Genomic DNA, 26,828 nt, shown 5'->3' with positions numbered 1-26,828 from the left:
CAGTATGTCAACATTTCCTAAAAAAACATTTCTCAGCCTCTGCAGGAAATAAAAATGGATTAAAATCAATGAAAAGCTTACTTGACTTTAACTGTAGCGCATTACCTTTGCCCTAAAATGATAAAGATTTTTTTTTAATCTTTAAACTAGTGTTATAGTCAAGACCACACTAACCGTGACAAAGACCTCTCCGAGACCAGAGAGCTCCGAGTCCAGACCAAGACAATAAAAATATCAATAAAATATCCCAGAGGTTGAAAGAAATATTTAAAAAATCCATTGTTTAATTGAAGTTTGTGTCTAAATAAATCTGACAGCGACAAACAAGGTCTCTGCAATTTGTTTTCAGTGCAGCATTCTGTAGACCAAAGGTTGAAGTCAGTTCAGGCTTTAAAGTACAAGTTCATTACATTCTAGGGCAAAGCCCTCCTCAGACTTCTGTAACGTTGCTGCAATTTTCTTCAAATTAAAACAGCTTTTTCAGTGCATTTGTGTAAAGTAATTATAACTGAACACAAGAATAATTAGTAGTTATAGTATGGTTATACTATTAAGAGAGGTTAATATTTGGGAGTCAAATATTTCAGAACTGATATGACGTTTACTGATATTTCCATGTTAAAGTACAACTCGCACCTTTTTTTCCCCCTCAAATTTGGTTATCAATGACATGTTCCAATGTTATGCAATGGAGGCAGGACATTTTGCAGTTGTACAATAAAATTTTAATTGTATTTTTCAAGAAAAAATATGCAGTGTCTTTGATTTCTGAGGTAAAATGACAGTGTGTAAAGTGGTGTACTGCAAGAAGTAGTCTTATTATTGGTCATTAGACAAAATATTACATTACTTAACTATGATCATATAGAGGGTACTTTAAATAAAAGAATGAGCGGATTCCTCACCTGCCTTTAATATTTGTTGAAACAATATTATAATAGTAAAACATTGTAAGTGAATATTTACTATACAATGTCTAAATGCAGGAGTATTTTCAGTGTGGTAATACCACTTTTGCTTCTGTACAGGAGCAGAATACTTCTTCCATCATAAGGTATGGTATATGGTAATTTATACAACAGTTAGTTCTGACCAAGCAATATGATTGGATCAGAGGCATTACATGAGTGACGATATAGGACACAACATCACTGGGACTTTTCACAACATGTATCACTCCACCTCAGCCAGGAGCTTTGAATACTTTGAATTGACACTTACACCTGACAGTTTTTATCTATTCATCATCTCAAACAACAGACTCTAATTTCAATGGTTTCATGATAAAATTCATTTCTTATGGGAGGCTGTGGCTCAGTTGGTAGAGTCGTCGCCTCTCAACCGGAAGTGTGGTGGATTCTGGGTTCTTCCACAACAACAGCTGGGAAATGGTCATCATCATCAAGACTGGGGAAAGTGCCAATCCCATGGTGTGCCAAAAGGGCCTCCAAACTTTGTTCACTGTAACGGTCCTCATCAAACACATTGTTGATGGCTGTGCTGTCCATCTCCATATTGGCCAGCATTCCTGCAATCCAGATTTGGACAGGTGTTCTGTTGTTTTCTGTGCGCAGACTGTGGTTATTCCAGGCATTTCTGAAGTTCTGAAGTCTTTTCTGAATTTCTGGCAGAAAGACAATTTGCAGTGCCATTTTGTGGAGTTCATCCTCAGGATCAAGAAGCTCAGAATTCTCAAGAGAGTAAAATGTATCATAGAAAGATTGTAGAACATGCAGAAAAACATCTCTCCAAAGACGTTCTATTCTTTGGTTATGGACAGACTCGCCTGTGATGTGACTCCTCCTCTCCACACCTTGAACAAGGTTCATGAACAGTGCAACTTGTGAATTCTCACCTCCATAGTCTGATCTAACTCTGGAAGGAAGGCCATACATGCAGGTTGCTTTTACAAACTGTGTCAGTACAGTGGAGGCACGATTATTTGTGTTGCAATTCAAGTATGTGATCAGTCGAGAGTGTCCATCAATGGCTCCATGGACCACCAAACCCCACCTTGTGATAAACATAAAGGAGAAAGGTACATTTGATTATCAATCTAACAGATTGGTGGAGTTGTTTTTTTTCCTCTAGATTATAGTACATTGACATTACATTTCGCCAAGTAAAAATATATTTGTAACGTGTAAAATGGTTTTACAGATATCTTGAATTAACATTTCAACATGTTGAAATGTAATTTCCACTGGTGAAAACTAAATTGCTACTTGTCAGCCAGACTGTTTTAATGTTAAAAGGGCTTGCCATAGCTTCTGTCTGCCAACGCACGTACTGCTGCAACTCTGTAATTAACTGTAACATCATCTAAACCCCCAGACACACCAATCTTTTTTTGGGCCATCTCCTAAAAACTTCTACATGTCTCCACCTCTCCGCTCTCGTCCTGATACACCAATCGGATGTCCTTATATGGAGAGATGGGGGTGTGGTAGTATGCTGCCGATTTAGAATGATTCTGATTCACTCACATACGCCTGGTGGTGAGAACAAAATATGCTGGTAAACACGTGTCATGAATCTGACGGTTATTTTGCGTATGCACTTATTTAATGCGCAGAGTAAGAACATTTCTACACACATATTAGTGAATGAGGACCAATGAGAGGGAGGGAGACAGTGGGACAGACAGAAGTCTTAGAAAAACCCTAAATGTTGCATAAAGCTCTTAAGACTAACAAATGGAGTCGATTTGCCCTGTACAACATCAGGAAGATCAGACCTTACCTGTCAGAACATGCTACACAGCTCCTGGTACAGGATCTAGTGATATCACACATCGACTATTGCAACTCTCTACTGGCAGGTCTTCCTACATGCACTATCAAACCCCTGCAGATGAAACAAAATGCAGCAGCACGACTGGTCTTCAACCTTCCTAAAAGAGCACATGTCACTCTGCTGTTCATCTCCTTACACTGGCTCCCAGTTACTGCTCGCTTACAAAACAGACACAAAAACGGCTCCTCCTTACTTTAACTCTCTCATCCAGGTCTACACTCCCTCCCCCCACTACGCTCTGCCAATGAAAGGCGTCTGATCCAACCTTCACAACAGGGTGCTAAAACGCTAAATAGACTCTTCTCCTCTGTCGCCCCCTGGTGGTGGAATGAACTTCCAAACTCCATTCGATCTGGAGAGTCCCTCTGCACCTTTCAGAAAAAGCAAAAGACCCAGCACTTTATAAGTACCTACGACCTGATGACGACGGTTTAGATATTGTTGTTGATGATGATCATCTCGGACAACTGTGTGTGAGATTGAAAGGTTTCCATGGTGATATGAATTCAAAGGGACTGCTGTAATTTAATTCTGGGGAATTTAGTTGGATTTAACCTCTGAAACTCCCGATCTGTGTCCAAAGAAAATCAGCACATCACAACATATCTAACAGTTATGTGAGAATGTAGCTTGCTTCTCATCGTTTTAAATCAACACTAACAATAAACTACACAAACCATATTTGTGTAAGCGGACTTGTAGATCAAGATCAATTTGATGAAGTCCAAGGCAAATTTCCCACTGGGACAATACAGTTCATCTTGTCTATCTTATCTTGTCTTATCTTATTAACTTAATATGACACGTTCAGCTTGTGAACTTTGATGACCCTGCTGGAGGCTACAAGCTGAATCATGTTGGTCTTAAAAAGTTCATGAAGTTGATCTTCATCATACGAGTGTTGATTAATTCAAATGGTTGTTTAATTCTGATTTTTTATTGATCTTATTGACTGATATTTCTTTCTCTTATCAGCCCTGATTGGTGAAATCTTAAGTATTTTTATTATTTTTATCTTCTTTATTAATATATTTTATAGGCTTTTTTATCATGTTGGTCTGTTATTTCTTATCTGACAATCGTGTCCATTTTTGTTTGTAAAAGTGTCTGTGAGTTCTTTTGTTTGCTGTCCTGTAATTGTAAATGTATTTTATGTTTTTTGTTCGTACCTGCCTTTAGGGACTACAGATGAAATGTAGCTTTTGTGCTAATTCCGGCATATTGACTTTGATGGGATTTGCTGATTCATGTGCAATGTCCTAATTCAATAAATACAATTTAAATTGTTGACCTTCTCTTCACTGTGTTGTTTCTTGTTACATCTGTTTCATATTGTGTTTCATGATGGACGTCGCTTTGCTGGCTGCAAAACAAATCTGCCCACAGATACAGTCACCTGAACCTGAACCTGAAGTCCTAGTTTGGTTGTCATGAAACCAGAATTTTTTACTTGGATAAGTTATCAGTTAAAATCAAACAAAATTGGTCGCAGCTGGCGTAGTGGTTAATGCGCTCGCCCCATGTACGGAGGCTGTTGGCCCAGGTTCGAAGCCAACATGTGGCTCCTTTCCATCATATTGTTTCCATGATTTCTAACTTTATCCACTTTCCTATCTCTACAATAAAGGCACATAAAGCCCACCTGCCAAAAAAAGTCAAACAATATTGGTACCTGTTTCAAGTTTTACTTTATGCTCCCCCAAAACACAACATCCTCTTTTAAGTTCACATATTCTCCTCCTCTTCCCCTGTGTGTGAAGTTTCTTGTTCTAAATCCACTCTGATCCTGTATTTGATCATGCCTATAAATCCCTCTATTTCAGCCCTGCTCAGAACAGGCTGTTTCTGTGTCTGTACCTTTAAATATGTAAATGAGCTGTGTCTGACCATCATGGTGAGGAAAGAGGGGGGAGAAGTGGACTGAAAATGTTTGATATTTAAAAGATGGTGTGTTTATTCTCTTCACAGTGTGTGTGTGTGTGTGTGTGTGTGTGTGTGTGTGTGTGTGTGTGTGTGTGTGTGTGTGTGTGTGTGTGTGTGTGTGTGTGTGTGTGTGTGTGTTTGCGCGCGTGTGTGTGTGTGTGTGTGTGTGTGTCCTCAGTGAAGTGTGTCAGTCTCTGCAGAAACTTCCAGCTGCAGCAGTCAGTTCAGTTTCTGTTCAGTCTGACTGAGGGAGGTTTTTGTACGACGCTTTTTCACTGTGTGAACACATACTGACTGTTGATATAGTGAAAACTCTGACAGTAGTAAACTGCTGCATCTTCAGTCTGGACTCCACTGATGGTCAGAGTGAAGGCAGAGTTTGATCCACTGCCTGAAAAACGATCTGGAATCCCTGATTCTCGAGTGCTAGCAAGGTAAATGAGCAGTTTAGGAGTTCCTCCATCTTTCTGTTGGTACCAGGCTAAGTAGCTACTACCATAAACATCCTGACTGGTCCTACATGAGATGGAGACGGAGGCTCCCAGAGCAGAGGTCACTGCTGCAGGCTGAGTCACTGTGACCTGTCCTCTGGACTCTGAGGATACAGAGACAAAAACAGAAAGCAGCATCAGGGTTTAGTGGGCTTCATTTCAGAGGGACGGATGTTCATAGAGAGGAGTTTGATTCTCTGGACTTTACCCGTGAAGCAGCAGCAGAGGAGGAGAGTCAAGATGAGGACACAGATCAAAGTCATGTTTTTGATGAAGAGGACGAGGATTTCTGTTGTGATGAAGGACAGCTGTCAGTCATCCAGTGTTCAACTGTCAGGACTATAAACTCTCCCAGAGCACTGGAGCATGGTGCTGCTGATGCAAAGTGGCTCTCTATGGAAATGAGAAAATGGCTAATTTTTAGCTCATTCAAAATGTGCTGAAAACAAATTTGAAAATGAGAGGTTTTTAGGTCATTCGAAACATACTGCAGAGATTTGTCAGCATACAAAGTCATTGTGTGTTTTCATACAAAGTTTTATCATTGTTACACTCATTTATTTAAGAAGAGGTAGACTAATTACTGACTTTTATTTATATTCTACTCCACTTCTCATTCATTGTGTTCATCATTGATTTTAGATCATTCCTCCACCTGCTGTTTAGACATCCTGCTAAAATATTTTCTTGCAAGAATGTGCTAAATGTTTGTTAATGTCACTTCTAAAGAGAGTTGTGTTTTTGCAGGTTTAAGGTCCTTTTAAAGGAAGCTTTCTGTGTTTCTTATCAGAGTAACATCATATGAGTTCACTGGAAGCCTCACAATAGTTATTGAAGGCTTTAAAGTTAGAGGGACATAGTTTAATGATTTATTTTGTCTTTCTATTATTTCAGGTCATGCTAGGCACTTCCTTCCATAATAATACATTTTATCTAAAGGCCCCTTTCAAGGCACTCAAGGTCACCTTAGAAAACAGAGATAAAAACAACAAAGTAACACTACATCGATAAAATGAACATTAAAAAGAAAATTTTACAGGATGTATAAAATCATTGTGAGGAGGATTCATGAGACTGGATGGAGAATGATCAGACTGAATATGCCAGTTTAAAAAGATGTGTTTTGAGATTAGATTTAAAAATGGACAGAAAGTGAATATTACGGATGTGTGGTGGGAGGGAGTTCCAGAGGCTGGGACCAGAACAACTGAATTCTGTGGACTCCAAGGTGGACAGGCAGGCGGTTGTTGTGGTGGATTGAATTGAAGAAGAAGACCTGAGAGTGCGGGTGGGTGTGTTGATGTGCAGGAGTTCAGAGAGGAACAGAGGAGTGAGGTTATGGATGGCCATAAAGGTGAGGGGCAGAATTTTGAAGTCAATGCGATATTTAACTGAAAGCCAATGAAGCTGCTGAAGGACAGGAGTGATATGATTAACAGAGGGCGTTCTGGTAATGATGCGAGCGGCAGAGTTCTGGACCAGTTGAAGTTTGTGGATGGACCTGAGAGAGAAACCAAAGAGAAGGGAGTTGCAGAAGTCAATGCAGGATGTAACCAGGGTGATGACATGGATGGCAGTACTGTTGGGTGTGAGGGATGGGCGGAGGCGATTAATGTTACGAAGATGGAAATAACCAGACCGAGACATTATTGATGTGAGCTTGGAATCATAGTGTGCTGTCGAGGATGACACCTAGACTCTTAACCTGAGGGGAGGGAGAAACTGAGGAGTGGTCAATCGTGAGAGAAAACTGTCAGGTTTTGAAATTGTGGATTTGGTGTAAATGAGGAGAACCTCTGTTTTGTCACTGTTTCATTTGAGGTTGCAGAATAACCAGGATTTCATTTCTTGTGGGCAATCAGACAGGGAAGTAAGCGGGAGGGAGGAGGTCGGTTTGGTGGACAGATAGAGCTGGGTGTCATCCGAATAGCAATGGAACTGGATGTAATATTTACAGAAGATATGGGCAAGAGGAAGGAGATAGATGATTAACAGAAGAGGTCCCAGGACAGAACTCTGAGGACCACCTGTAGTGACTGGAAATGGCTGAGATTTGAAGTTTTTTTTTTTAAAGATTTATTTTTGGGCTTTTTTTTTACTTTAATTGAGAGATAGAACAGTGGATAGAGACGGAAATAAGGGAGAGAGAATGGGGAATAACATGCGGGAAAGGAGCCACAGGCCAGACACGAACCTGGGCCGCCCGCCTAGAAGACCACAGCCCCCACACATGGGGCGCACACACCAACCACTGCGCTACCAGCGCCCCAGGATTTGAAGGTTTTCAGTTGAATAAACTAAGCGCGACCAGAGAGTTAGGATCTAAACCAGTGCATGCGTGTGTTAGTCATTCCATTGGAGGCTATGTTTTAAGAGTTTTAGATAAAGTTTAGATTTGTTAAGGGGTATGTAGGGGTACATTTGGACCACCTTTGATGTTACAATCACAGTGTGTGTGTGTGTGTGTGTGTGTGTGTGTGTGTGTGTGTGTGTGTGTGTGTATGTGTGTGTGCACGCATGTGTGTGTGTTAATGTCTGTGTGTGTGTGTGTGTCCTCTGTGAAGTGTGTCAGTCTCTGCAGAAACTTCCAGCTGCAGCAGTCAGTTCAGTTTCTGTTCAGTCTGACTGAGGGAGGTTTTTGTACGACGCTATTTCACTGTGTGAACACATACTGACTGTTGATATAGTGTAAACTCTGACAGTAGTAAACTGCTGCATCTTCAGTCTGGACTCCACTGATGGTCATAGTGAAGGCAGAGTTTGATCCACTGCCTGAAAAACGATCTGGAATCCCTGATGCTCGAGTGCTAGCAGCGTATATAAGCAGTTTAGGAGTTCCTCCATCTTTCTGTTGGTACCAGGCTAAAAAGTGGTTACTGTTATAGACATGAACATTCTGACTGGTCCTACATGAGATGGAGACGGAGGCTCCCAGAGCAGAGGTCACTGCTGCAGGCTGAGTCACTGTGACCTGTCCTCTGGACTCTGAGGATACAGAGACAAAAACAGAAAGCAGCATCAGGGTTTAGTGGGCTTCATTTCAGAGGGACGGATGTTCATAGAGGAGAGGAGTTTGATTCTCTGGACATTACCTGTGAAGCAGCAGCAGAGGAGGAGAGTCAAGATGAGGACGCAGATCAAAGTCATGTTTTTGATGATGAGGACGAGGATTTCTGTTGTGATGAAGGACAGCTGTCAGTCATCCAGTGTTCAACTGTCAGGACTATAAACTCTCCCAGAGCACTGGAGCATGGTGCTGCTGATGCAAAGTGGCTCTCTATGGAAATGTTCTGACTGACTCCAACAGGGATCACTGTCATTACTCTGTTTATCAATCAATCAATTAATTATACAATTAATTAGAAAACTTAATGTAATATGATTTCATGTTCATGCTTCTAGAAACATTTATTCTGATATAAATCACAATAATTAATAATATTCTTGAGAAAATTATTTAAAAATAATTTTAATATCTCAAAGAAAGACATTCTTTAATTTGTTATAATCTTTTTAAATTCTGTTTTCTTTTGGTCTCAGAGGTCTTGCAGGCAGAGACTCATTCAGGTGTCACACTTTGACAACCTCAAAGACAGCTGCTAAATAATGTTCTATTCATGAGGTTTTTCTAACAATCGATATGGACGCCTTTAATGACTGAAACAACTGAATGAAAATCATTAAATCAGCTTTCTTTAGTGAAAATGTTAATGGTCAGGGCTTTAACATGTCTAGTGGTTTATGTTTATAAAAAACAGATGAAACAATCTAAATGAAAGTGTTTTAGCTCAAAGAAATATTGTAAATCTGTTAAATAAGGTGTGATATCATCAGCATAGAGAGATATCAAACCAGTGCTACTGCAATTCAAACACTGACAAAACTACAAAGCAGATTTATTCAGATGTTATTTATATGTATGTCTAATATATATCTTGATGTGTTTGTGTTCAGCAGCTTTCTCTCTGTTTATTTGTAATATTTGAACTCTTAACGTGTTTTTATCGATTCTGCTTTACCGTGAAGGTTCACTCAGGACAGTTTGATTTCTGTCACACTGAAACATAAACAGGTTGATATTTAATAAAGAGAAGTGTATTAAATGTTTTCCTGAGATTCATTTTCTGACAACTCTTTAAGGTATTTATCTGATTCAGTTGTTTGAAAGAACCGAACAAAACAAACATAAAGAACAGTGTTTAAAAATGTACGTAACCTCTGATCTCTTTATGCGTCTAATTTAGACATTTTTCTGATTTGAATTCACATGAAGAACATTTTAATGTGTTCAGTTGAGGAAGTGAAACAATGTGTGAGTAAGTGACCGGTGGAGCAGAAAGAAACATCTGACAGAAACTCCTAAAAAAAGAAAATCAACTCTCAGACATTAAAGGTGTCCTATAGGGTTTGGTGTTTGATTGACTATTGTGTGCTCCCTGTCCTCTAATCTGATTGGTGTCTCCTATAGGTGATGTGCGTCCCACCCTGACGGTGCTGCCCCCCTCCAATGAGGAGCTGGAGCAGGGGAAGGCCACGCTCATGTGCCTGGCCAACAAGGGCTTCCCCTCAGGCTGGAGTTTGGCCTGGAAGGTGGACGGCAGCAGCAGCAGCAGCTGGGAGGAGAGCAGGAGCCCTGCGGTGCTGGAGAAGGACGCTCTCTACAGCTGGAGCAGCACCCTGAGGCTCTCTGCAGACCAGTGGAGGAAGGTGGGCTCTGTGACCTGTGAGGCCACCCAGGGCGCCCAGGCTCCAGTCAAAGAAAGTCTGAGTAGAGACCAGTGTTCCCAGTAATGCCTCACTGGGACTCTGCTGCTGGTTTTACTGTGATACTGCTCTCACTCTGCACCTCTCTCTCTCTCTTTACTTCATGTTTCTAAAGAATAAATATTAGCTTGTTGCTTCAGATGTGTGTGTATCGTTTTCTGATAATCTGTTCATTAAATCAATGAGAAATACACTTTTTGTCTTTTTTAAATTCTTTCAAAGTTGTTAAAATGACTTTTCTTTTATCACAAACTGTTTTAAGATACTTCATCATCATGGAGCCAGTGACTACATTAAGAAATGTAGTTTCTCCATGATAACTTTACAAAGGATGAGTAAAAACACATCATGATGAGACATAAACATTGTTTTTAAACTCAGACTGAGCTCCTCAATATGTTTGATGAGTGCCATCAGTGATCACAGAACTTCAAACGATATCATTTTTCATAATTTATATAAATTCCCAAATGACAGTAAACTTGTTTTGTGCTCTAGTCTCTACAATAGTCGGTAATAATGAACAAAACACATGATAGCCAGCATGACTAGCCGAGACCAGAGTGCTCAGAGATCGAGATAAGATCAAGACCAAGGCAGGACAAGAATGAGACAAGACCAGGACAATGAATTTCACTGAAAAATCATCAACTTGTGTGCAGCTGGCGTGTCACTCACTCAGACTGTAACACCAGGAATGTTGCAGCCGTAACTGGGGGATAAAAGTCAAACTACAAATGAATTGAAGTAAATCGTTGTTTCAAAAAGGGGCTTTTCCTTTCAACCACAATCAATTAAGGAACAGGACTACCACACAACCATCACCATCTCCTCACCTCTGGCAGCCTGGTGGAAAACCCATAATATCACCAAGTCATCACTAGCACCATGTAGATTTTTTTATTTTACCAGGTAGTCTCATTGAATATTAAAATAATAAAAAAGAAAGAAGTAACAGACATCAAAAACACAAAGTAGATGCATAGCCAATATGCACAAAAACATCATACAAACACATTTAAAGTCAAGTCAGGTGTCCAAAGCAAGGCTATTAACATAGACAACTCCCAATTGATTTAAATTTGTGCTCTTTCAGCATCCCTTTAAATGCCACTAGAGCAGGGATGTCAGACATACGTTGGCCGTATCCGGCCCGACAGCAGGTTTCATCCGGCCCGCGAGACGTTTTGGGAAGGAGGAGGAAATGTATTGAAAAATATTTTGAGATTTTTTATAAATTAAATATTTGTAATACGTATTTCTCCCGAATTGTATTAAAACCTATGTATAATGAGCAACTTAAAGGTTGATATCATGATACGAAAATTAATTAAATGGGGCACTTTGAACTATCTTCTCAGCAGGGAGAACCATGAAAAAGACGAGTCGAGCGCACAAGCTGCTCCTGCATTACGCTAATCAGCAAACAGGCTGAACACCTGAGAGAGGTGACACAGAATGTAGGTTTTCAAGAGAGATCGAAGGAGCGACATTTCTTTAGTTTTATTTGGTCACAAGTTGCCAGAATTGTATCAAAGCTACGGGTTGAGCCTGATGCATCTCCCAACTAGTTTTACGATAGATTACGATAGTGCGGACACGTAGAAGAACGGACTGCCAGACTCATATCAAGAGTCGTTTAACTGAGTTTACTTAGTTGAAAAACGTGCACTCCACACGGAGCTGATCAGACTGCAGTGCGCAACGCTGAAGGATAAATTCAAGTCTGTTCGTTTGGAAACATGTTATCATTTTATAATGCCTAACACTAAAATACCTGAAGATGACTTCGGTCTTTGCATCAAAGACACTCTGTGTGTTTGTGATAACTTATTCATGTGAGCAGGTTTAATCTGTAATGAACCTTAACGAGTGTAAACTGTGCTGTGGCCTGACACACACATATCTAAAGTCTCTCTCTCTCTCTCTCTCTCTAATGCACTGATCCCAGGGCAGGTAGAATAACCTGTGTCAAAGTTTCTATAACCTTGAACAGAAATATTAAAACATAAAATAATAATCTCAAACAAAACATAATTATTGATGTTTTCTTCTGTAATGTGGTACATTTAAATATTTCCATGTGCCAACATGCAGTTTGCAATGACAGAGTTAACCCCTGCTTAATGTACTTTTACATTTTCTGCGTTAACATGCAGTTTTCTATACAAGTACCTTTTTTTGTCTTCTAATCATACATTAGTCTATAAATCCATGTGTCAAGTTATAGTGATGTCTGCAAAATTAGTCCGGCCCACTTGAGGTCTCATTTGAACAAATCCGGCCCCCGACCCAATCGAACTTTGACACCCCTGCACTAGAGTGACAAGATCACTTCGACGCAAGTCAGCCTGTAGTGCAGGGCTATTGAATTAGTTTTTACTGAGGGCCAGATACCAAAAATGAATACCAAATGAGGGGCCTGAGGCTCGAAATATGGGTAATCATTTTAGAAGCTTTTTGAATACCATTGGGAACAACAACATATTGGAAAGTGCATACTGTATTTTTAAATGCACAACAGCAACATTGCATTGCATCATGACACAACATAAAAAAAGTCATGTCTACATTCAAATGGCCATATAACGTGAGCAATAGTCCGAGTGAGCAATACCAGACATTTAGAAATTTAACCATTTCATTAACAGACAAGATGGGCTTAAGTGCACTCAATCTTAGCAACAAAACATTTTTTGAGTCACAATCCATTATAACAATAAAGGTGCAAACTATCAAGGCAAATATTGCATCATCAGACACCTTAATAAACAGTCCATGTGAGCCATACCACATCTATGGCTAGATTACGTGCATAATATAACATTAAGTGAATATTAAGACACCTGAGTAACATTTAAATTGTAACAAACAACCTGCAAAACTTAATCCTAAATAGTAACAATACTGCTGCCTAGAACAGTCTGCTCAGCCAGCAGTTGCTAACTATGGATAGAAATCTAACAATGACAGTGCAGAGTTTTTTTTACAAGGAAAATCCTTCAGTATTGAAAATGCACCATTTATCAAAAATCTGTCCACACCAGTGGCCACATTAAGTGCATAATATTGCATTATTGATATAAAAGATTCAGCAGTAATATTCAAACTGGTGCAAACAACCTGCAAATATCAAAACGTATAACTTACAACTGTTGTTTATTATGTAGCCAACATTTAATGAGAGAAATGACATTTTTTTGATTTAGCAAGAGCACTGAAGTCAGGAGTGTAGGTTGTCAGAGCAATGCGCAGACAGTGGTGCAGATGCTGGGCAGTGAGTGATGCACGGTTAGTAGTCTTAATGGCATTCATGTGTGAGAATGAGGATTCACATGTGTAAGTTGAGCCAAACATAGTGAGGATGAAAAGCGCCAGACTCCTTGAATGAGGGAATTTTTCCTTGCTCACTGCATGAGTCCAGAACTTTTGAAAACCTGTCAGCTGGAATGACTGGCACAGGTCATCAGATGACTGAATGTCAATCAGTTCAAGTTGCAAAGATGCCTCATCCAGTGAGGTGACCAGTTACTTTGCATTAAATGCAAACTCTCCCTCGACATCCACACAGAAAGGGTCCTTCACAAATGTCATTACTTCTGTGGGGATACTGAAATGTTCGAATCTTGAGGCAAAGTTTATTTTCAAAGCATCTATAAATCTCGTCATTGCCTCTGTGATAGGTAGGCCTGATTTACACAGTGTGGGGAAATGAAGCATTTTGCCTGGACATAGATCAGCAGAAAAAAGAGAGAGCTTTCTCTGAAAAGCATTAAGTCTCTCCACAAGCTGAATCGCTGTTTTATCCCTGCCTTGCAGCTCCGTGTTAAGTTGGTTCATGTGATGGAAAATGTCGCACAAAAAGCAAACAGTAGCACAAAAGTCCTCGTTCTCCATAAGACACAGAAAAGTATTGGTCTTTTTCTGCTTTGAATTACGGAGAAACACCAGTATCTCCTCTCTGAGTTCACAAAAACTTTTCAATGCGTTTCCTTTGCTGAGCCATGGGGTTTATGGGTAAGCAAGTCATTATATTGTGATGACATGTCCATCAACAACTGTCTGAAAAGGCGGTGCTGTAAGCTGGATGTACAACGAATAAAGTTAATTACTGCCATGACAGAGTCCATGGTTTCTTTTAACTCACCGCTTAGTTTAGCACACAGGAGACTTTGGTGGATCAAACAATGTAGTGATCTCAGCTGTGGAGAAACAACCGCCAACCTTGCTGACAGTCCCTGAGTCCTGCCCGCCATCGCGGGTGCCCCGTCCGTTACTAGCATGTTAATACGTCCCAAGTCTAAATTGTTCTCTTCAAAGAATGAGATCATTTTTTAAAATAATATCTCACCAGTCGTCTGACCTTCCAAAGGAATTAATCCAAGTAGATCATCCCGAAAACAGTCACTGTCATAGAATCTGACATAAATACACAGTTGTGCTATATCACTGTTGTTCGTTGATTCATCCACAGCTAGCGACATCACCTCCGCTTTCCTCAGTTTCTCCAAAAAAAAACATGAAGACGTCCGATGCGAGGACCTCCACTCTCCTTATGGCTGAAGTGTCTGATAATGGATTTTTTTTGATTGAATCAATCAAACTGTTTTGAGTTTTCTCATCTGTAACCATCTCCTCAATCGATACAAGCATAGACTCCTTGACAGTCTCTGCGTATGTAAATGGCATTTTCTTTTTGCCTAATTGCCATGCTACTCGTAGCGATGCTGATGAAGCTCTCTCTTGTTCGGTACAAGCCCGAAAAAGTGTGCAACGTTTTTTGGTCATAACATGCAGTCAGCCCCAATATCTTCTGGTGGCGAGCATCAGAACCCAGCGGGAAAACGGTGTCAAAGTTTGCATGGGCCATTTTAAAATGTCTTCTCAAGTTGTATTCCTTGCACACCGATACGCACTCGTTGCATAGTAAACACACGGGCCTCATAGAAACAGAAATAAACAGATACTTCTTTGTCCATTCGGTGTTAAAAAATTGTCTGTTTTCTGAGTCCACTTTTGTTTTTTTTAAAGTAGAAAGAGACATTATGAACGGCGCTAGCAAAAACCGGATCTCTGGTGCTGCTGATGAGTGTATTGAGACCGCGGCGATGAGAGCATGCGTCAAGCAGGAACGAGAGCAGGAGATGGATAAACAAGAATAATTGCGACACCATGAGGTGAGACCAGGGTGAGACACACAAATTGGGAAAAAAATCTGTGCCTCTAACTCATGGTAATACGGATATCATACACGTCGGCAATTCAAAAATAAATAAAACATACAGTGATACATTTTTAAAAGTAAAGACTTCTTAAAGGGCCACTAAAAATGACGTTGGGTGGACCTTAGGTACACATAGCAATAACAGGTCAGACGAGCGTAGGCTATAGCTACCGATGTTGTGTGAAATTAGAGCGCATAGATAGGAGGGGAGTAGAACAAGAATGGACTTATAAATAAATGTTAGCCAATGGGTGTGCCTCCACATAGCCAGAGAGGGCCAACCAGCCTTGGTGTACAAGGTACAGTGATGTGTCAGAGCTTTCAAACAAGTCACGGACCTCAGTGCGCAATGATACACAGCATCAAGGGGTTTCAAGGCGGTGGGAGAGGCATGCATGTATACAATGTCACCGTAATCAAAAATAGGCATAATTGTAGATTGCACAATGGTTTTCCTACTGGCAGTGGAGAAGCAGGATTTGTTTCTGTATAAGAATCCTATTTTTAGTTTAATATTTTCGGAAAGAGAGCCTATTGTCCAGCCAAATCCCTAGGTATTTATAGGATTCTACCCTCTCAATTTGGGAACCCTGAAGTGTGTGAATACCAATAGGAATATTGTTCACATAGGACCTTGAAAGTAAAACACATTTTGTTTTATCAGAATTTAAGATATGCTTGTGATTAATGAGAGCTATATGAAAGGCATCAAAAGCTGACTGCAAAGTTTAAATAGCTAATTCACAAGAGGCGCTGGTGGCATACAGGATTGTGTCATCTGCATAAAAATGTACATCACAATGTGGGGAAGAGAGCACCATGTTATTTATATACAAAGAAAATAAAAGTGGACCTAAAATAGACCCTTGTGGGACACCTTAGCTAATTTCAAGAGAGCTCGATCTAATACCTTCAGCAACAACAGCTTGAGTTCTCCCTGAGAATCATAAAACAAGTTAACAGAGAGCTCATCAAATCCTATTGAAGATAGCTTATTTATTAAAATGCTGTGGTTGACAGTATCAAAGGCTTTGGATAAATCAATAAAGAGAGCAGCACAATGTTGACAGTTATCGAGATGATTAACAATATTGTTTATCACAAGTGTTGCTGCTGTGATTGTGCTATGCCCTGTTCTGAAACCTTACTGCTGAGTTTGCAATATGTTGTTGGCCCCCAAGAAGGCCCTTAACTGAGAATTAACTAAATATTCAAGGATTTTGGCTAAGCAGCTTAATTTCTCATTAAGCTCATCCAAGACCAAAACAATGGATTTTTACTGCCAAATTTACAAATGCTTTCTCACTGTATGTCAGCACAGATAACATCATATTCTAAACCTAACTTATAGGCTAAAGACAACATGAACAGCTGTTCATATTATAGATTGCAACACAAATATATGATACTATTTTTTTCCATTTCTAATGAGAAACAGCTGATTGAAGTTATGCAAATACCTCGTTGGGCTGAAGGGAAAAGTATATAGAAACACAAAGAAAGTAAGAAAAATGCCTGCACGAGGGAGAGGAAGACGACCAGGACAAGGGAGAGGAAGAGGAGTACCAGGACAAAGGAGAGGAAGAGGAGTTAGAATGTGTGGTGGCGTTCAAAGAAGGACCAGAGCTAGGGTAACTGATGAAATAAGAGCTGTTATCATAGAGCATGTCATAAACCACAGTCTATCATACAGAGAGGCTGGTGAACACATTTCAGCCGGGACCATAGACTGTAGATATTACTGGACGAACCCTGACCCGTCTGTAGGCAGCAAATGAGTCCTAAACCTAGCAACAGCAGTAAGGCGGGACCGGCGGGACTTAACTCCGCCCATTCAGCGCGATGTTAGCAGTCCACTTGACAACATAGCTAACAGCTAGGCTGCTATCATCCCCTATTCCTGCTCGTCCTGAGAAAACTCTATAAACAGTAAGTTAACATTTAACTTTTCTACAACACAGTTAAAACGAAATTATATTCAACCCAAATATTTAATTAAAGTCTTAAAACTACACTTTTTTAAATATACAATTATGGGTATTAGTTATTTGTCAGAGAAGTTAGACTTTGTCAGTGTTAGCAGAGAAATACATTTGCAAAGTTTTATCCATAGACTGTAAATAAATATGTTAGACATCCAGAAGAAATCAATATTACAAAGCATACAGTTCATGTTACTGTTCTGACAAAAAGAGGAATGTCTGTGTCTTATATTTACTGATGTCAACAGCGATGCGAACATGACAATCTAAAAATAAATATTTAGTATTTATCATAAGACATTTGTTTTCTATAGAACCCTGTGAAGTCATGGAGTCTGTGGACAGTGTCAGCTTCACACCAAAAAATCGTGTTTAAGACTGGCATCTATTATTATGAGTTGCAGCTATCTTGTTCAATATTATTCCTGCAGATGTGGCTAATAACAAAAAACACTCTGAGTTGTCACATGTAGTTAACTGTACATTTTGTCTTGTCTGAGGCATTAATTGAACACCTTTGTATTTCTCCTATAGACACAGTGTGGATTATTGGTGACTTGTCCGTCGAGGTGCCCAGAGAGCTGCAGAGACAGAAGAAGAAACCTGAGCCTCAACAACATCTGCATTTGTTGGTTCTTCTGGGGTGGACTTCGGTTGCTTCTCTTCAACAGCTCGCTGCGAGGGAGGTCTCCCCCGGATGGCCTGAGTGATGACACCCACAGGCTGAAAGCTGGAGCTGAGGCGTGTTTTATGCCTCCTGACAAATCGTTACACCGCACCCGCCTGTCAAGCTGGTCAGCTACACGCCTTATTGTGAATAACTCTTATCCTTCATCAAATCAAACGACCCCCGTACAGTGTGTGTCGATCGAGACATGAGCTAATCAGACCTATTTGTTTGTTTTGTACCAAGCTGTAAACATGTTAATCTCTGCTGCTCGGCTTTTTGAATGTGGTTTTTCAGATTAAATAAATATTTCAATATAAATGCACTCCTTTATGTCTACTCATGAGTATACATTTCAGATTTGAATTGACAAGACTAAAATGTGCATTAATGCTCAACTCAATAGCTTAGTAAGTCTACTTTTACACAACTTTTTATACTTTTGACATTTTTTTTGACCAAATACTAATGTAGTTCAAAATTTGCCCTTAAACACAGCCCCATTCTCAAATCAAGATACATGGAGAGTAAATAAGATCAATAACTTGTGAATAAAAACTCAGTTAAAAATGATTTAGAAATGTAGTCTTACCAGATCAATATCACATAATATCAACTTCTCCCATCTAAACTGGACAAAGGGTTTTTAAAATGGGAAGAAAATGGTTTGATTGCAAGTTGTTTGGAGGACATCTATTTTTATTTGAACAGCTGAAGCATGATGCAAGGTGCAAACCCTCCTCCTTCTTCTGAAGCCTGTGGATGATGTACTGCTGTCTTATCTGCTGGCCATCTTCTCTCACCAGAACTTCGACTGTTGAAAAGTCATTCTGAAGAAGCTCGAGCATGTGACATGGATCCAGGAGAACATGGACTTTTAGTGCGGGGTCTTCAGGATGGCAAAGAAAGAGAAAATATCAGTTATTCATTAAATCATTGTTTTGTTCTCATCTATTTTTCTGTATTCATGTGTGTGTAAGAGCACATTTATAAATTCAACAGTGTACTACCCAGACAACAAAGGTACAGTATTCAGGTAATCAACATCTATTCAAAGTTAAGAAGATAAACCTTATTGTAATCATGCTATTTTCAGCTCTCTCACTCACTTGCACAATGATATTCCACATCAAATTGTCTCAGATTTTGTGTGAGGAAAGATTAAGCAATTTATTGTGGCTATTACTTCATCTTAACATGAAACAAATATAACCTGAACTATTTAAATCATTAACAGGTCCCAACTCTCTGTGCTTTAGTACAGAACATACAGTAGCTCATCTGTTATTAACATGAGCTCGGTACATGGCTGTATTCTTCAAACTATTTCTTGTACTTATTGCTTTATATCTTATTTTCATTCCATATGTTATTTATATTTTATATTTCTACTGCTATATTCTTTGTAAGAGCATCTGTAACGATTAAGAACTATATTAATAACCAGATTAAAATTCCCTGAACTCATTTTTTTTAAATTTGGTAACAGTTTGCACTAATCTTAAGACACTACGTCAACCATGTAACATTGATGTCATCCTCTATAACCTACACAGCATATTAGGTTCAGTTGAGTTAAGTTTATGTTAAGTACTGACGGATAATTACTACACAAAGTTTGTTTTTTAATGTCGACATTTACGTGGAGTATAACATTCATCATAACGTCAGATAACCATATTTACAGTCTGCGGTTAACCACCGAGGTGAACCTTTAGCTTCTAACATCACACAAACTCATTATTTTCAACAACAAACCTTTCTGAACCATTGACCGTAAATAATGGTCTACACTGAGTACAGTTAGCCGACTGGTTTACAAGCTAACGCTAAACAAGCTAGGTCCGTAAATATAAATACCGACACATGAGTATGCAGTAAATATAACACTACTATATCACTTACCGAAAAAAACTGAAGCATCAACTTCTTGGATGGTCTGTTAACCGCACAGCAAGCCATGTATGTTGTCAGATATGTGTTAAACAAACTCTCCAAACGAGGTAAAAAAGACGAGAAATCAGACGGATCAAGCTGCTACCTAGCCTCCTGACCTGCTGACCTGACAGACAGATGCAGCGTGCAGAGCTGTCAATCAAATCTGCCACATCCCTTATATGGGCATAGCCGTTTTTTTTAATAAAATAAAATCCGACGAGTTATAAAAAAATTCACCCCCCCCCCCCACAGTGGGAGGAGAAGGGGCCGTCAACTAATTAGATATATCTCGTTTCTTGAACCAGGCTGTAAACATGTTAATTCCTGTGGTAAAAACGGGCTTTTTTGGCTGTGGGCTTATGGCACTTCCGTCGCTTCTGCAGCCAGCCTCAAGCGGAACCTCGAGGAACTGCAGTTTTTTGTACTTCCGCATTGGCTTCATTTTTCGAGACCGGAGGTTGCCCCTTGGCCGGGACACAGTGGCATCCATTGTCCGGATTTTTCGACAAGCCAACAGGTAGGATATTTTACAAGGCTTCTCCTACTGCAAAGTGTAAATCAATTTAGCATGTATTACAGGAACTGTATGCCTCCGGTCTCTCATATGTAACTGTGTTTTGTCTCTCTAAGGATTCAACATCTACCTTCCTCAGGGGTAAGAAGGAAGCTCCTAAATGAAGAGCAGGAACTTGCCATTGTCAACGTGATGATTTCTGACAATAAAATAAAACTGAAGGACATTCAGTCCAGAGTTGTAGAGGACAACCTTGTCTTAGGAACATTGTATCAATCAGCATAAATCCATTTCTCAGACTCTAGCTAATCACAGAAGCCATTTTCACAAATGCACTCCGGATAATATCTACATAATTACAGGAGGAACACTCCTGAGATTCTCCCGACCTAGCCGTTCACATATGCTCCTCACAGCGGGGGGCTATCCCTGTCAGAGGGGAGGGGGGGGCGGGGGATTTCCCGAGGTGAGACATGACGTAAATAAACAACGTGGAAGTAGCGGCCGTAGCAACAGAGTCCGCTACACGATGTTATAATGAGAATATTTGCCTTTATATCAATGCTATGTGTAATCCAATGGAATGACAACATCCACAAAAGAGAGGAGAACAACATACTGACGAACAGAAAACATAATGCAGCCGTTTAATTACGTGCACGGAGATCATAGTGGTGGCGTGCAGACACTTTAGGCAGTAACTGTATATAAACGTCATTCTCTTTCTATTGGCTCAAATTGAAATCTCTGGAGTATATGCTGATGCGTTCAGACATCAGCTCACTCGGACTTTCTGCGGATAAAATACTAGGGGTCTGGCCGGAGAAACTCCAGGTAAAGTCCACGCGAAAAATGCGGCTGTTTGCTTTCACACATAGCCTAAAGAACCTCCGGGTAGCCAAATCTCCAGAGTTTTTCAGGAGATTTCTGTATGTGTGAAAAGGGTTAGAGTCTGCAGTGTTTCCCCTAGGTTTAGAGCTCTGGGGGAGCAGGGTCCTGCGAGTTGTTCCTGCAACTCCCGTTTCTGAGCGCACAGAATGCATCTCTCATTGTCTGAGTACCCCTGAAAGCAGCATGCTAACAGCTCATCCCCTCAGTAACGGCAGAGAGAGAGACATGCCCAGAAAAGTCCGAAGTCAACTAAGCAGACAACTTTATTTTCTGATGCTTCTTACAGACTTTTTATTATTGCGTGTGTGTCTGTCAGACAACCACACACACACCCAGGCCTCCGCTGGTGAGAGTGTGCTCACTTGTGTGCGCGCAAGTGTGTGTGTGTGTGTGTGTGTGTGTGTGTGTGTGTGTGTGTTTGTGTGTGTGTGTGTGTGTGTGTGTGTGTATCGGGGTGAAACTCTGCCAGGCACGACGCAGAGAGCAGAGGAGAATTGTAAACGCGCGACCATGTAGAGACAGAAATGACATGACGTTGTGTAAATAAGATAAAGAACATAAGGCTATTAAGTTTGTTTAATAAAAGGACGAGGTATAGACCTGTTCTATATGAAAGGTATCCTTATGACTTCTGTTGTGATCTCTCGTTATATAGAAAATAAAATGAACTTGACCATCAAGGGGGGCGGGGGGTGCCGTTGGTTGGGCGGGCCGCCCCCCTAATGTAACGGTAGGGGAAACACTGGTCTGAATGAAACAACTATACAAAGTTCATTTTGAAATAAACAGTGAGCGCATCAAAGAACTCTGTCGCCAATACATCCAGGTAAGGTTATGCAATACAGTCATTACTGTACTATACATAGTGTGTTTGCAGTAACCTACTCTATAAACCTGGAGTACAGTAGGTCTACAGCAAAGCATTTACACACACTGTGTCTGATTACTTTCAGAGAGTCATGGAGAAGGACGCCAATCAAGTCCCACATGAAATGATCTACGTTGACGAGGCTGGCTTCAACTTGGCGAAAAGGCGTCGGCGTGGATGAAACATAATTGGCAAAAGGGCCACAGTAACCGTCCTGGGCCGGAGAGGAGCCAACATCACCATGTGCGCTGCAATCTCCAAAAATGGTGCACTCCTGCATAAATGTGAGATTGGCCCCTGACCACCTTCTCCTGTTTTTAGACGACCTGCACAAAAGACTGGTGGCAGAGGCAGAAAGGGGACAGGTGGGAGACCACTTGCCAATATATGTGATCACATGGGACAATGTGGTATTCCACCATTCCTGTGCATTCACAGCCAGGTTTGACACCCATCCGAGGACGATGTCCCTTTTCCTTGCCACTTACTCTCCTTTCCTCAACCCCATTGAGGAGTTTTTCTCAGCCTGGAGATGGAAGGTTTTTGACCGTCGCCCACAGGACCAATTGTCCCTCCTGGATGCAATGGATGCTGCATGTCAAGATATCACAGCTGAACACTGCCAGGGGTGGATAAGGCATGCCAGAAGATTCTTCCCAAGATGCCTTGCCAGAGAATATATCAGGTGTGATGTGGATGAGAACATGTGGCCAAATGCAGAAGACCGGGCAGATTAGAAGAGGACTTTTTTTTTCTTTCTTTATTCTTCTGTGGCTTTTTCTGTTTGTATATTTTGTATTTTCACATACAGTAATACAATATATGGCAGCTATATTGTATATTTTTGTTATTTTGCAGTAATGTCCTGTTGCAGATAAAGCCTTTACTGTAGCAATTCTGTCTCTGTCTTCTTTTCTTCATAAACAGTACATTCTATAAAGCTACTCTGAGATGGGTCATTCCTTTTTTGTATTACATTTCTGCAGCCAAAGAAACAAAATGCATGCATTTACTAAACCCAACAAAACAAAATGTAAAGAGGCTTTAAAAGAAACTGCAGTGCTAAGCACAATCTATGATCAAATATGTCTATTGTATAAGGGCAGATCTGACACATGTAAAATAATGTAGTTCCTGTAATTCCATCTGATGTTCATGTTGTTATGACATTGTGCTGTGATTAAATGTTTATGTTGGAAGAGGACATGTGTTAGTGTTTTGGAAGAATGATTCTATTTTGAGTGTAGTGTTTTGGTGGACATGGTGTAGTGTGTGAGTGTATTATTTTATTTTGAAAATTAGTGTTGGACTTTAGTTTACAATGTGTGATTTTGAGCATGAAATGAACTGTTTTGCCATTTGTGTGTTGTAGGTGTGTTGGTGTATTAAGAGTTTAGGAAAGTTGTTAAAGTATTAGAAAAATGATGTGTGTGTGTGTGTGTGCGCGCGTGCGTGTGTGTGTGTGTGTGTGTGTGTGCATGTGTGTGTGTGTGTGTGTGTGTGTGTGTGTGTGTGTGTGTGTGTGTGTGTCAGTCTCTGCAGAAACTTCCAGCTGCAGCAGTCAGTTCAGTTTCTGTTCAGTCTGACTGAGGGAGGTTTTTGTACGACGCTTTTTCACTGTGTGAACACATACTGACTGTTGATAGAGTGTAAACTCTGACAGTAGTAAACTGCTGCATCTTCAGTCTGGACTCCACTGATGGTCAGAGTGAAGGCAGAGTTTGATCCACTGCCTGAAAAACGATCTGGAATCCCTGATGCTCGAGTGCTAGCATAGTAAATGAGGAGTTTAGGAGTTCCTCCATCTTTCTGTTGGTACCAGGCTAAGAAGTGGTAGATGCTCGAGACATAAACATTCTGACTGGTCCTACATGAGATGGAGACGGAGGCTCCCAGAGCAGAGCTCACTGCTGCAGGCTGAGTCACTGTGACCTGTCCTCTGGACTCTGAGGATACAGAGACAAAAACAGAAAGCAGCATCAGGGTTTAGTGGGCTTCATTTCAGAGGGACGGATGTTCATAGAGGAGAGGAGTTTGATTCTCTGGACTTTACCTGTGAAGCAGCAGCAGAGGAGGAGAGTCCAGATGAGGACGCAGATCAAAGTCATGTTTTTGATGATGAGGACGAGGATTTCTGTTGTGATGAAGGACAGCTGTCAGTCATCCAGTGTTCAACTGTCAGGACTATAAACTCTCCCAGAGCACTGGAGCATGGTGCTGCTGATGCAAAGTGGCTCTCTATGGAAATGTTCTGAGAAAATGGCTGATTTTTAGCTCATTCAAAATGTGCTGAAAACAAATTTGAAAATGAGAAGTTTTTAGGTCATTCGAAACATACTGCAGAGATTTGTCAGCATACAAAGTCATTGTGTGTTTTCATACAAAGTTTTATCATTGTTACACTCATTTATTTAAGAAGTAGACAAATTACCGACTTTTATTTATATTCTACTCCACTTCTCATTCATTGTGTTCTTCACTGATTTTAGATCATTCCTCCACCTGCTGTTTAGACATCCTGCTAAAATATTTTCTTGCAAGAATGTGCTAAAGGTTTGTTAATGTCACTTCTAAAGAGAGTTGTGTTTTTGCAGGTTTAAGTTCCTTTTAAAGGAAGTTTTCTGTGTTTCTCATCAGAGTAACATCATATGAGTTCACTGGAAGCCTCACAACAGTTATTGAAGGCTTTAAAGTTAGAGGAACATAGTTTAATGATTTATTTTGTCTTTCTATTATTTCAGGTCATGCTAGGCACTTCCTTCCATAATAATACATTTTATCTAAAGGCCCCTTTCAAGGCACTCAAGGTCACCTTAGAAAACAGAGATAAAAACAATAAAGTAACACTACATCGATAAAATTAACATTAAAAATAAAATTTTACAGGATGTATAAAATCATTTTCAGGAGAATTCATGAGACTGGATGGAGAATGATCAGATTGAATACGCCAGTTTAAAAAGATGTGTTTTGAGATTAGATTTAAAAATGGACAGAAAGTGAATATTACGGATGTGTGGTGGGAGGGAGTTCCAGAGTCTGGGACCAGAACGGTTGAATTCTCTGGACTCCAAGCTGGACAGGCAGGCGGTTGTTGTGGTGGATTGAATACAAGAAGAAGACCTGAGAGTGCGGGTGGGTGCGTTGATGTGCAGGAGTTCAGAGAGGAACAGAGGAGCGAGGTTATGGATGGCCATAAAGGTGAGGGGCAGAATTTTGAAGTCAATGCGATATTTAACTGAAAGCCAATGAAGCTGCTGAAGGACAGGAGTGATGTGATTAACAGAGGGGGTTCTGGTGATGATGCGAACGGCAGAGTTCTGGACCAGCTGAAGATTGTGGATGGACCTGAGAGGGAAACCAAAGAGAAGGGAGTTGCAGAAGTCAATGCAAGATGTAACCAGGGTGATGACATGGATGGCAGTACTGTTGGGTGTGAGGGACGGGGCGGAGGCGATTAATGTTACGAAGATGGAAATAACCAGACCTAGACATTATTGATGTGAGCTTGGAATCATAGTGTGCTGTTGAGGATGACACCCAGACTCTTAAACTGAGGGGAGGGAGAAACTGAGGAGTGGTCAATCGTGAGAGAAAACTGTCAGGTTTTGAAATTGTGGATTTGGTGTAAATGAGGAGAACCTCTGTGTTGTCACTGTTTCATTTGAGGTTGCAGAATAACCAGGATTTAATTTCTTGTAGGCAATCAGACAGGGAAGTAAGCGGGAGGGAGGAGGTCGGTTTGGTGGACAAATAAAGCTGGGTGTCATCCGAATAGCAATGGAACTGGATGTTATATTTACAGAAGATATGGGCAAGAGGAAGGAGATAGATGATTAACAGAAGAGGTCCCAGGACAGAACTCTGAGGATCACCTGTAGTGACTGGAAATGGCTGGGATTTGAAGTTTTTTTTTTTAAGATTTATTTTTGGGCTTTTTTGTGCCTTTAATTGAGAGATAGGACAGTGGATAGAGTCGGAAATAAGGGAGAGAGAATGGGGAATAACATGCGGGAAAGGAGCCACAGGCCAGACACGAACCTGGGTCGCCCACCTGGAAGACCACAGCCCCCACACATGGGGCGCGCGCACTAACCACTGCCCCACCAGCGCCCCAGGATTTGAAGGTTTTGAGTTGAATAAACTGAGCGCGACCAGAGAGTTAGGATCTAAACCAGTGCATGGGTGTGTTAGTCATTCCATTGGAGGCTATGTTTTAAGAGATTTAGATAAAGATTAGATTTGTTAAGGGGTATGTAGGGGTACATTTGGACCACCTTTGATGTTACAATCACAGTGTGTGTGTGTGTGTGTGCGTGTGTGTGTGTTAATGTCTGTGTGTGTGTGTGTGTGTGTGTGTGTGTGTGTGTGTGTGTGTGTGTGTGTGTGTCCTCAGTGAAGTGTGTCAGTCTCTGCAGAAACTTCCAGCTGCAGCAGTCAGTTCAGTTTCTGTTCAGTCTGACTGAGGGAGGTTTTTGTACGACACTTTTTCACTGTGTGAACATATCATACTTGCTTGCATCGAATTCTCCTTTACAGAAATAAACTGCTGCATCTTCAGTCTGGACTCCACTGATGGTCAGAGTGAAGGCAGAGTTTGATCCACTGCCTGAAAAACGATCTGGAATCCCTGATGCTCGAGTGCTAGCACGGTATATAAGCAGTTTAGGAGTTCCTCCATCTTTCTGTTGGTACCAGGCTAAATGGTGGTAGCTGCTCGCGACATAAACATTCTGACTGGTCCTACATGAGATGGAGACGGAGGCTCCC

General features: G+C 40.6%; 2 gene segments (V, D, J or C); one reads left to right on the top strand and one right to left on the bottom strand.

Annotated features, from left to right (window-relative positions):
• Window positions 1–26,828, bottom strand: part of LOC132990871 (Ig kappa-b4 chain C region-like) — a 637,710-nt gene that overhangs the window by 395,430 nt on the left and 215,452 nt on the right.
• LOC132991232 (Ig kappa-b4 chain C region-like) lies at window positions 9,643–10,107 on the top strand. The segment is given in 1 exon segment: window positions 9,643–10,107. A coding segment is annotated over 1 exon segment (252 nt).

The sequence above is a fragment of the Labrus mixtus genome, chromosome 16, assembly GCF_963584025.1.
Source record: "Labrus mixtus chromosome 16, fLabMix1.1, whole genome shotgun sequence".
NCBI lineage: Eukaryota > Metazoa > Chordata > Actinopteri > Labriformes > Labridae > Labrus > Labrus mixtus.
Note: the sequence above shows the minus strand (reverse complement) of the source record. Positions and strands in the feature narration are given on the sequence as shown.